Here is a 12,754-nt window from a genome sequence, read left to right on the forward strand (position 1 = left end):
ACCTGCATAAAGGGATACACTTTCTTCTCAGCCGCACATGGATCTTTCTCTAAAATAGATCATATACTATGCCACAAAGCAACTCTTAGCAAATACAAAAAAGCAGCAATGCTACCATGCAATGTTATCAGATCACAATGGAAGGAAATTGAAAGTCAATGACAAAATAAAAAATAAAAATTTCTCCGTCACATGGAGACTAAACAATATGCTACTGAATGAACAATGGGTCGCAGAAGACACCAAGGAGGAGATTAAAAAATTCCTAGAGGAAAATGAGAACATAGACACAACATTTTGAACTCTCTGCAACACTATGAAAGCAGTACTAAGAGGAAAATTCATTACTGGAGTTCATTCTTTAAAAGAAGAAAAAGTCAACAAATAAATGACCTCATCCTATATCTCAAAGCCCTAGAAAAAGAACAACAAACCAGCAGCCAAAGCAGAAATAATTAAAATTAGAGCTGAAATCAATGAAACCAAAACAAACAATTAAAAACATTGACAAAACTAAAGTTGGTTCTTTGAGAAAAATAAATAAAATTAACAGACCTTTAGCCACGCTAATGAAGAGAAGGAGAGAACTCAAATTACCGGCTATCTATTTTAAGCCTCAGGCCAACATCATTCTAAACAAAGAAAAATTGAAGGCATTCCCTCTAAAAATTGGAACATGACAGGGATGCCCTCTTTCACCACTTCTATTCAACATAGTTCTTGAAACACTGGCCAGAGCGATTAGACAAATGAAAGAAATCAAAGGGACATGTGTAGGAAAAGAAGAACTTAAATTGGCACTATTTGCTGACGATATGATTCTATACCTAGAAGACCCAAAAAGCTCCACCAGAAAACTTCTAGAACTAGTAAGTAAATTCAGCAAAGTAGCAGGATATAAAATCAACACCCATCAATCAAAGACATTTCTGTATATCAGTAACAAAGCCTCTGAGAAGGAAATGAGGAAAACTACCCCATTCACAATAACCACAAAAAATAATAAAAATAATGATACTTGGGAATCAACGAAAGAGGAGAAAGATCTATACAATGAAAACTACAGATTCCTAAAGAAAGAAATCAAAGAAGACCTTACAAGATGGAAAGATCTACCTTGCTCTTGGATAGGCAGAATTAATATTATCAAAATGAACATACTACCAAAAGCACTATACAATCTAATGCGCTTTAATTAATAAGGATGTTAATATTGGTTTACCAACTGTAACAAACATTCTGCAGTAATACAATAAGGGAATAGGTGAGGAAGAAAGGGATAAAATAGTTAATTCTGCACTTTTTGCATTTTTTTACAGACATAAAACTCCTTCCCAAAAAGGCATATTATGTTATTTAAAAAGGATAAAACATCTGGACAGAGGACTATAGAGGAAATAAAAGATGGGAACAACATTCTAAACAAACCAGACCTAATAGGTTGGACACAGAGACAGATGAAATAGAACTGAGATTCCAGATTAAATCCATATATCTATGGCCAAGGGATTTTCAACAACAGTGCTAAGATCATTCAATGGAGAAATAGTCTCCTCAACAAATCATGCTGGGTTATCTCATATAAAAGAATGGAGTTGAACTCTTTCTTAACACCATATAAAAAATTAACTCAAAATACATCCAAAGCCTAAATGTAAAAGTAAACATTATAAAAATCTTATATCAATTACCAGCGAGAGAAGCCTGCAAAAAAGATGATAGTCTCTACACGCTATGAGTGTTTGGTGCCTGTGTGGGTGGCACTGTGTAGAGCAAAATAGGAAAGAGTGAGAAAGAACAAGGATGGATGGTTGTCTGAGGTGTAGCCTGGCCAGAGACTCAACAGTGGGAGAAGGAACAAGGCTCAGCCTTCAGTACTTTGCCTTCATCTCTGCTGACAGGGTATCCCCTCCTTTGCCAATACTGTGAGATGCTAATTGAAATGCAATCTATGGAGGGAACGTATTCCTTTCTGGTTGTTGTATTTTAAAGTCACAGACAGCTCTCACTTCTAAGGAACCGGTCATTGATTACTAAGTTGTGGGTGAATCCTATGTTTATAAACTTCACTTTATGACTTCCCATGGTAACCTTCTTTAGGCAAGGTATGAACCAATGTGATCTCATGACAACTCCTGCTACAATTTACTGTTCCTTTCAATGTATTTACTGTGTTGGGAACACAGCGATAAGGGTGTGGGTGGCTCGTGTGGAAGACTAGATAAGTAGGTGACAACTGGCCCTTAAAGGAGTCTGGGAACACTAGAAGTGACTGTGCCTAAGTAAAGTGAATATAATATTCTGAAATATCTGAAATGTGAGCCATGAACAGCATCACCAGCCTCCTGAGAAAAAAAGCTTGGTGAAGAATTAGCCTCCATGGTTTCTACTCCCTACTTTCCTACTTTCCACTTGAGCTGATAGTGTAAGCCCCTTATTGAGGTTAGGAATGAGGTGGCAATAGCTGCACATTTCTCCAGTGCATATTCAGGAAGAACTGTGAAGTGCAGGGTGGTTGGAGTTCCCAGATACAGGCATAAGAGAACAGAATACAGCCCAGAAGTGCCCTGTGGTGATAGCCTTCTCAGAACTCAGAAAAGAATGGCCTGCCTAAAGCCCTCTGGTTGCAGCAGGAAGTTGGAACAAGAACTTTTTCCTGATGTTAGATTCTTCCCTTCCCTACTACCTCTCCCTTAATTTTTGAAAGAGGACTATACACTGAGATGTAGCTCTAGGGTCACTAGAGGGAGGTCTGACAGTCTGTATGTATGAATGCAAGAATGTGTACATGTGTTCATTTGCAGAAGTCCTGACACCAACTGGGGCACTGTAAGCCTCTTCATTGGCAGAGACTTGGCATTTGTTTTCTAATTTAAGAGAATAATAGGCCTATCCTTAGGGAGATTTTAGGTAGGCATTTTTTCCTGTTGGCATCCTCTTGTTTGGGTTTGTGAAAGAGGGAAATGGTATCTCTAATCACAATACAGCTGTCATTTGTGCTACACTGAATTTGTGCTACTGCATTCTTGTAGCCATCTTTCTTTTGACTGCTGCAGTATTTATCAGTAGCTCAAAATGATCTATTTGATGCAGGGGAGTAAAACCTTTTTCATTCACAAAAGAAAAAGAGGGCTCAGGTTGTATGTTAGTGGTAGAACAATTGCCTAGCATGTAAGAGGCCCTGGACTTGATCCCCAGAACCAGGAAAAAGAAAGAAGGTACCCCCCGACACACAAACACACATAATGACATCTATAGGATAATTGGGCTACATCTTCAAGTTCACATGATATATTGTTTTGACACAGAAGCCTTCTTACTCAGTACAAAATGACAGAAGGCCTTAAAAAGACAATGAACAATCTCCAGAGGAGTGAAATGGAAGTTGGAACATAGGAACAGGCGATGGAAACTCAGGTACCACAGTGTAAATAAAGTGATAAGTTGTAATTAAAATATTGATTCCCTAATCATTCTGGCAAAGACCCAGACTTCCTATTGTCTTTGCCCTTTCAATTGCTTTTAGACTTTCCCAGTACATACAAACTCAAGAGACAAAAGCGGGAATTATATGTTAGGCTTCCTAACAGGACCTGCAGCAGCCACTACTGTCCCTTTACAAGAGTCAAACAGGCCTATAAATGTAGTATATATGGATATCCCATCCTAGAACTAATCTACAGGGATTTCCCAGCATCCATCCCTTCAATATCCAAAAAAATATCAAAATACCAAAGTGCATTTATTTTGTTTATATCAAAACATCTTCCCCTGTCCTATCCTCCAATAGGACCTGCAAATGGCCTGCAAGTCTATTTTAACCTATTTTCCCAATAGGTATTATCCATTTTCTTCCTGTCTCCCTTTGTCCTCTCTACCCAGTCTCCCATTCCTTGATACCTTCAACTACGTCCCAGGAAGCACTTTTGTATGCTGAGTTAGCGATATGCCTTCACTCCACTTCCTCTTTTGTAGGGTTTAGAGGATAATAGGAACTATCCTGTACTCTGCAATGCAGGCTAAGAGCAGCCAGCCAGCCAGCCAGCCATGACAGGAAGACATGCATATTTGGTTGCAGTTGAACTGCAAATGTAGTTACTCATAGAAACTGAGTGTAAGGAAATTTAGGACACTCTTCATCAGAATCTGAAGTAATCTCAAAGCACTCCTCCTATCCCTCACAGCTGTACTCTGGCTCCCTAACCAGGCCAGGAAGCTTGGTCTGACTCTCCATCCCTGGTGCTCCCTTGAAAAGGAACCTATCCCTCACTAGTAGACCCAGAACCTTGGTATCACTACTCTGTGGAGGGGATGGTTGTTAGAATGCCCAAAGTGGTGCTATTGTGGCACTACTGAATTTTTTTTTTTTTCCAGAAACTCCATGGAAAAGAAATGTTATTCTTGGTTGGGGGGTTGCCAAATCTTCACCCAAAAGGGAGCCATACCCCTGCAACAATTTATTTTTTAGTCTTCTTTATACCCTGCCCTCCTCCAAGCCAAAATATGGTCTGGCTTTTATCTTCCCATTTGTTTTCGTCCTTTATTCTCCCTTTTTGTGTTCCATTTATTAAAACAGTTGCATATAATTAATTTTTATGAACTATAAAAAATTATTAATTAAAATAGAATAAAAGTCAATCTTAAATGGGGAGAAAGGTCTGAGGATGGGATAGAAAAGGACTTTTTGATTTAAACAAAACAAATGGTGTGTTTTGAGTATTTTTCCGGGTACTAATGGGGTAGATGCTGGGATGTCCCTGTAGATTAGTTCCAGAATGGGGTACCCATATACACTGCATTAACAGACCTGTTCAACTCTTATAAAAGGACGTTAGTAGCTGCTGCAGGTCCTGTTAGGAAACATCATATAAAATTTCTGGTTTATTCTAAGTGTTACCATGGAAGGCATTTGACTCTTGTCTCCTTTTATGGTTACTATACCCATCCAAGTCTTTTGGAGGAGGGGAGAAAAAGAGATTTAAAATAAAAATGTCTAGAAATTTCTTTCAAAAGGAAAAACATAGGGATAGGTCTTTGTAACCTCGTATTTGGCAATAAATTCTTAGATGCCACCAAAAGCATATTTAAAAAAAAAAATAATAGATACATTGGACGTCTTAAGAAATAAAAATTTTCTTTTTTTTTTTTTTTTTTTTAAAGAGAGAGTGAGAGAGGAGAGGAGAGAGAGAGAGAGAGAATTTTTTTAATATTTATTTTCTAGTTCTCGGCGGACACAACATCTTTGTTGGTATGTGGTGCTGAGGATCGAACCCGGGCCGCACGCATGCCAGGCGAGCGCGCTACCGCTTGAGCCACATCCCCAGCCCAAGAAATAAAAATTTTCATACTTCAAGAGACCCTATATGACCAGGCATGGTGGTACATGCCTGTAATCCCCGTGGCTCAGAGGCTGAGGCAGCCTCAACAATTTAGCAAGGCACTAAGTAACTCAGTGAGACCCTGTCTCTAAATAAAATATCAAAAAAGGACTGCGGATATAGCTCAGTGGTTAAGCACCTCTGGATTCGCTCCCCAGTTCAAAAAAAAAGAGAGGGCTGGGGTTGTATGTAGTTCAGTGGTAGAGCGCTTGCCTTGCACGTGTCAGTGTCAGGCACTGGGTTCAATCCTCAGCACCACATAAAAATAAATATTGTGTCCACCTACAACTAAAAAAAAATTTTAAAAAGAAAGATACTCTATATAAAAAAATGTTAAAAAAAATCAAAATCTGCATATTATATATCTGACAAGGGAAACATATGAAAATATAACAATTCTTAAAATTCAATAATAGACAAATAACCCAATTTTAAAATGGGCAAAAAATAAGCCAATCCCAGAAAAACAAAGGCTGAATGAATGTTCTCTCTGAAATGCAGATGCTGACTCACCATGGGGAGGGGGGCAGTTTGGCCACCTGACTGGACAGGGTGGAATGAGGGGAAAAGGGATGGGAATGGGAAAGACAGTAGAATGTATCGGACAAATTTCCCTATGTTCATATATGAATACGTGACCAGTACAACTCCATATCATGTACAATCACAAAAATGGGAAGATGTACACTTGTATCAGCCCCACCAAAAGTAAAGCTGGAGGCTATAAAGGAAGGGTCCTTGTGTGAGAGTGCTTAATAATAATGATCACAAGAGTCACAAATTTGTCCTGAGTTAATTTGAGTCTGATTTCATAGACTCACAAATCTTCCTAACCTCCTACACCTTGATGAACTTGATCCATTTTTTAGGGATAAGATTCTGAGTTACTGTACTCATGGTTTTCAGAGACTGGCTGAAATATTGATTGTTTTGTGCTAATTATTTACAAAAAAGTAATGCTTTGCTGTCTTTATTGTCTTAGCATGATTCTTGCCCCACGTATGCCTTGTCCCGTCACCACCATCTGCCCCTGTATAACTCAGGACTGCTCTGATGCTGAATCCCCTTAACTGTCCACACCCCACCTGATAGAGAATAAGGACTTTGGGTTACTTCCCCCAACTTAGCCCCCTTTCAGCAGGAAGCAGTTTGGAGATGTGTCTCCTATTTTTCCATAGAAATGTTATGTAGAAATCGACAGTAGGGAAATGTAACAGTAGTCCACTTTATCCTTTGAATATAACCCTTGCTACTCTGCCACTGCCACTTATTTTTTAAATGGACTTGTTCCTTTTTCTACCTCTCTCCCAGCTTTCCTAATCTCTTTCCCTCCCTAATCTCAGGGAAAACAGGATTACCTTTCTTTCCCATCCTAGGCAGAGTTATCTGTCCCTGAGTACAACCCACCATAGAAACAGGTAATACAGACTTTAGGGATGGTACCAGAAGATCTTAAAAATGACTATCTCCCAAATTAACAAGTGAATTACAACTTCAGACAGAGAACATGTAGAATGTAGCCTCTTTAATAGCCCCCTGTTCCTGCTGATGGGCAGAATCACAATCTTTGGGACAGGAGTCCCCTCTGTTTCTCCTTTGCTAGCAAAGCAATAAACCTTTTTTCTTTTTTTCAAAAAGAAAAAAAAAGAGGGGGGGAGTTACATTCCATTATGTATAATATGTCAAAATACATTCTACTGTCACTTTTAACTAAAAAGAATAAAAAATAAAAAAAATTTTAAAAGAATGGACAAAAGATCTAAATATTTTTACCAAGCAGGTATACAAATGACCAATAAGCATATGAAAAGATGTTCAACATCATTAGCCACAGGGAAATACAAATCAAAATTACAATGAGGTACCACTTCACATGTACTAGTATGGCTATAATCAATAAGTCAGATAACAAGTGCTAGTGAGAGTGTGGAGAAACTAAAACTCATGTACACTGCTAGTAGGAAAATAAAATGGTGCAGCCACTTGGAAAGACAATCTGTTAGGTTCTAAAAGGTTAAATATAGAATTACCACCTGTACCAGCAATTCTACTCCTAGATATATATCCAAGAGAAATGAAAGCACATGTCCACACAAAAACTTGTACACACATTGACAGCAGCAGCATTTCTAACAGACAAAGATAGGGAGAAAAAAAAAATTATGTTCATCAGCTAATGAATGGATAAACAAAATATTATTTATTTACACAATATATCATTATTCAGGCATAAAAAGGAATGAAAAAAATACATGCTATGTCACGGCTAAATCCTGAAAACAATTACGCTGTGAAAGAAGTAAGTCACAAAAAAACAAACAGTATGATTCCATTTATATGAAATACACAGAAGACACAAATCTACAGAGACAGAAAATAGAATAATGGTTGCACAGGAGAATGAAAGATGGGGGATATTATCTAAAGTGTACAATATTTCTTTCAGAAGTGAGGAAAATGTTCTAAAATTGACTATGATAACAATGGAACTTATCTATGAATATATTGAAAGCACTGAATTGTCATGTTAAATTGTGTGGTATGTGAATTATATGTCAATAAAGCTGTTAAAATGTTTTTAAATAAGACAATTAAGCCCTTGACATAATAGGTTAAAAAATCTAAGCAAACATAAGGAAAAAGTAAAATATGAAAATAAAATTATTAAAAAATGAAAAGCAATAGCATTAAACTTAAATTCAAGAGCTGCTTCCTTGGGTGAAAAATAAACCCCTACCAACTCAAATCAAGAGAAAAATAAAACAAAATTAGAAATCAGAAATGAAAATAACTACATAAAATTGAAAAATAAAGAACACTGTGTTCAGTTAAAATTGAAGACTAATAACTCCATTATCATTAATTAGAAATCCTTCCCAGAAAATCACAAAGTACCAAAATGAAAGAAAAATAAAGTGCATCTAAACTATAACCCTGAGAGGAATCCAGAGGCATAGTTTCATTGGCGAAAAAATTTCAAAACTAAGGGGAAAATTCATATAGATTTAAACCAATTCAGGACACAGACTAATAAAACATCCTAGGCCTTTTATGAAAATGGCATAATACCAACAAGGTAAAAGGTTCAGTCTTGTATTCTCTCTCTCATCTGTGAAATAGTAATCTGCTGGAGTGGGGGCTTGAGAATAACAGTGAAGAGTGCTGGAGGCTGACAGAGGAAACAGATTACCAAGTACTGTCTATAACTCAGTTAAAATTGAAAACTAATAAATTCTAGTGACACAGTCCACAATGAATTATGTTCGCCAGCCTGGCTCAGGTATTTAGGGGACCAGCATGAAAACAAAAACAGTAAAGGCTCTGAATCCCTCACTTCCCTGAACTCTTAAAAAAGACACTGGTAACATTTTGCTTTGGATTTAAACAGTTCCATGGCTTATCTCAGTCTCAATAACAGGACTAGAAACTTAATTAATGCCCACTAAACTACCACTAAAACACCCTTCCTACCTAGTGAGAGATGTGTAAAAGAGGAAATCAAGTATTAGAATTTTATTATTTACTTTGAACAGATTAAGTGAAATTAATGTTTCCTATTATTTGATCTCATCCTCTGAACACTTTATACTGCACATTTAGTTTATATATTAGTTGCTACACAACTAATATATCTTCAAAAAATTTCAGAACTGAGAGTATAGCTCAATAGCAGAGTGCTTCAGCCTAAGTATAAGCAAGGGCCTGAGTCTGGTCCTTGGCATTGCAAAATAAAAATTTAAAAATTCATAGTTCATAAATTTCTAGCAAGGAACACTGAGCTTTATTCCTTTAAACACTTTCCAACTTATGCCAAGAAGTTTTTATGTCAGTGAACTAAAGGAAAAGTTAGCTTAATACTCATTACATCCCCTTAATACTATCTTTAATACAGAAGACCACCTACATCTTCATATATTTTCTAAGGAAATAATTGATTTCTCTAAAAAACAAAAACAAACAAAAAACCCCTGGGGGAAACACTGGTCTCTAAGAAGCAAGATTCTTCTAATACTCAGATAAGTCACTGTTATAATTTTCTTACACTGCCTGTAATGAGTTCATTTAGAATTCCTACTGAAGTCCTGAAGGTATAAATTTAAATATTCATCATTATTCAAACAAGAGGTCATAAAACAAAATAAGTTAGGAGACTTCATTCAAAAGTACGGCTTCAGGGACTGGGGTTATAGCTCAATGGTAGACCGCTTGCCTACCATGCGTAAGGCCCTGGGTTCAATCCCCAGCACCACATAAAAAAAAAAAAAAAAAAAAAACAAGTATATAAAATAAAGGTATTATGTCCATTTACAACTAAAAGAAAATATTTTTTTAAAAAAAATATGGCTTCAATTATGGTCTAAGTGTAGATGACTTACAATTTAAAATCTCCAGTCAGAACCTCTCCTCTAATCTTCAAAACTAAATTAATAATCTTAGCACTCACCTAACCAATTCCATTACCTCCCCCATGGCCACCAACCCACCATAAGCTTGGCCATATCTCAATATTAGCACAACATTCACTCTATAACCTAACTCGTGGACATGTCCTGTCCAATCCATTAGGGGTGAAGATTTTGCTTTGAAAGTACCTCTTGAATCTGTCCACTGTTCCCCTATATCAATACTTTCCTATTCCAAAATATCATTATCTTTGCATGGCAATTTTGCAGTGGCCTCCTAATTAGTGTGCCTTTTATCACTGCTGTTCCCTAAGCCACCCTGCTATCACAGCAGTTCACTCTGCCTACAGTGATCTTTCTGAAGCACAAATCTTATACACCCCTTTGTTTAAAACATTTTCACTGATTTCCCAAATCTCCAAGCATAAAGCTCCTAAATCCCTGACACAGCACACAAAGCCTTGCAGTCTGTATTCAAACCACATTGGCCTTTAGTTCCTTGAAAATTCCAGGCTTACTCCAACCAACATTATCTCTCTTCATGCTTTTTCCTCAACTAAAAGGCTCTTTCTTGCGCTTTGTCTAGTTAACCTTAGTCTGTCTTCTGATATCAGTTTTATCATAACCTTCTGAAGGAATTTCTCCACCTTCACCGACAAGGCCAGGTTACCTTAGCAAATACTAAAATAATTACTTTCATAGTACTTTAGCATCACATGGGTTTTACTTTTAAGTGATCATCTGAATTTTATCTGCCTCCCTCTCTAGCCTCCGAACACTAGGAAGGTAGGGACCAAAAATGTTTGTGTTCATCAAGGTTTCCTTAGCATCCAGCAATGTGTGCCACATGGTGAATTCTTAATAATATTTGCATAATGAGTTACATACCCCCTGGAATGTTTACCAAGCGAAACAACAACTGCTCTTTACTGATCACCAGTCTAGAGCATCTCTGTGATGATGGAACTGGTCTATGAGATGGAACTGGTCTATATATTTCTGCTCTGTCCAGTGTTAACCACTAACCAAGCATGGCTAAAGAGCACTTGACAAGTGATTAAAACAATGGAGACACTGAATGTCTAATTTTATCCCTCACCCCCAATTTCTTGCTTGGGATCAAACCCAGAGTCTTGCACATGTTAGGCAAGCACTCCACCACTGAACAACGCCTTCCAAACCCTGTAACTTTATTTATTCTTAACTAAGATACAAAGACCCACAGGTGGCTAGTGGTTCCGGTGAACAGCACAGGTCTTACTTCTTGTAAAGCAATAAATTATATGTATGATTACTTTCAAAATGATCTTTGCGGACCAACCACAAAAAGCTCTTTATCTATTCTGAATTACATTATGTTTTGGGCTGTATCCCAAATCTCTTGCATTCTAAGTCCCTCCCAAAAGCTGGGGGGACATTTATTGACACAAACGGGGGTCCGGAAAAACATAGTCTGCAGGAAGCCTGGCAAGACCACCAGAGAACACATTCACTCTATTTCTTTATGGGGACTCCTGCACTTCAATTAAACTGCTAATTATCTCCTTGCAAGTTATTCCCAGTGCGGCCACTCTCTCTCCCCAGTCCTACGCCGCCCTTTTCCCTTCCCTCGGGGCACAAAAAGCCCCACCTGCTCTCTAAAGCTTTTAACTATACCCCCTGGGAAATACTGGCTCCCCCGAACATCTGTCCTAGTTGAAAAGACCCGAGACCCAACCAGAGGAAGGAAACAGGAGAAAGAACCGGGGATCTGCAGTAGTCGGACAACACCTGGGCTGGAGTCGGGGACCTGAAGGCGAGCATACACCCACAAGCCTTGAAGGCGCGCTTTTTAGCTGTCAGGTCCCGCGACAAGCCGCGCGCAGAGCAGCGCGCTCAGGGCCCTGGGTCCCCGCGACCCTTCGGCCGCCCCACACCCCACGGCGGCCGCCTCACCTCCGAAGAGGTACTCTCGCTCTGTGAGTAGCGCGGCCTCGGCGGTGGCAATGGGGGAAAAGTCACGCCGGGGCGTGCCAGCAGCCAAGCCTTGGCCTCCTCATCTTCCTCGTCGTCCGTACTTTCCAGTGGCTGGTACTGGTAGTTTAAGCCGGAGTCCAACTCGGGCTCCCGCTCGGGCTCCCGCTCGGGCTCCCGCTCCGGCCCCGGCCCCGCCTCCTCCTCCACCTCTTCCACCTCTTTCACCTCCTCCACCTTCCCCATCACGGTCTCTTCGGAGTTAGGGGCCCTATCCGTCTGCGCCGCGGTCGCTGCCGCCACCTCCGCCTCCTCCTCCTCCTCCTCCAGCTCGCCAGGCCACGGCAGATCTTCAGGCTCCATGTTGGCTTCTCGCTCCAGGCGGCTGAGGAGGGGGGGGGAGGGGAGGGGAGGGGAAGAGGGCTCGCTGGCGGTTGTGGCCTTGCGCAGGCGCAAATACCGCCACCGCCTCCCACGGGGCGGGGCTGGGAGAGAGCGCGGGTTGCTAAGGACGCCCCGCGGGGCGGGCGAGAAGGCCCCAGGTGGGGGCAATCGCGAGAGGCGACTACACCGCTTTGCCCCGTCACCGGCTGAGACCTTGCTCATAGTACTGTAAGCTCACAATAAACCCGGACTGGGCTCCTATTGGGCGCGGAGGGACCCACACAGAGAGAATTTAGCCTGGATTTTTGACCTTGCACCGAGGAGAGGTTAGACCCTAGGGTAAACCCCTGATAACTAAACTTGCAAATTATAGATTTTTAAAGGTTTGGTGCCGTTGTGACAGGCTGTATAGGGGGCGCTTGAAACCTAACGTGGAGAGGAGAGGGGTTAAGAAAAGAATAGAGTGGTGGCATAGGAAGATGGGAGTTAGAATCCTGGTATGACCACTTACAGTGTAGCTCTAAGTATCTACAAAATGAGGATAATAGGATGATTGTGCTAATTAAAGGAACTAACCAATGTAGAAATAGGGGAGGGGGAGGGGAGGGGAGGGGAGGGGGAGGGGAGGGAAAGTAA

At 39.9% G+C, this 12,754-nt stretch overlaps 1 protein-coding gene across 1 annotated transcript in view; it reads right to left on the minus strand.

Moving 5' to 3' along the window:
• ALMS1 (ALMS1 centrosome and basal body associated protein) overlaps positions 1 to 12,103 on the minus strand; it is a 225,046-nt gene extending 212,943 nt beyond the window's left edge. The window contains exon 1 of the mRNA XM_081264701.1: positions 11,717 to 12,103. Coding sequence (XP_081120827.1) covers positions 11,717 to 12,097 — 381 coding nt within the window. The 5' untranslated portion in view covers positions 12,098 to 12,103. The remainder of the gene's footprint in view (positions 1 to 11,716) is intronic.
• Positions 12,104 to 12,754: the final 651 nt, after the last annotated feature.

The sequence above is a fragment of the Spermophilus citellus genome (genome assembly GCF_964194105.1).
Source record: "Spermophilus citellus genome assembly, chromosome: 13".
NCBI classification, from domain to species: domain Eukaryota; kingdom Metazoa; phylum Chordata; class Mammalia; order Rodentia; family Sciuridae; genus Spermophilus; species Spermophilus citellus.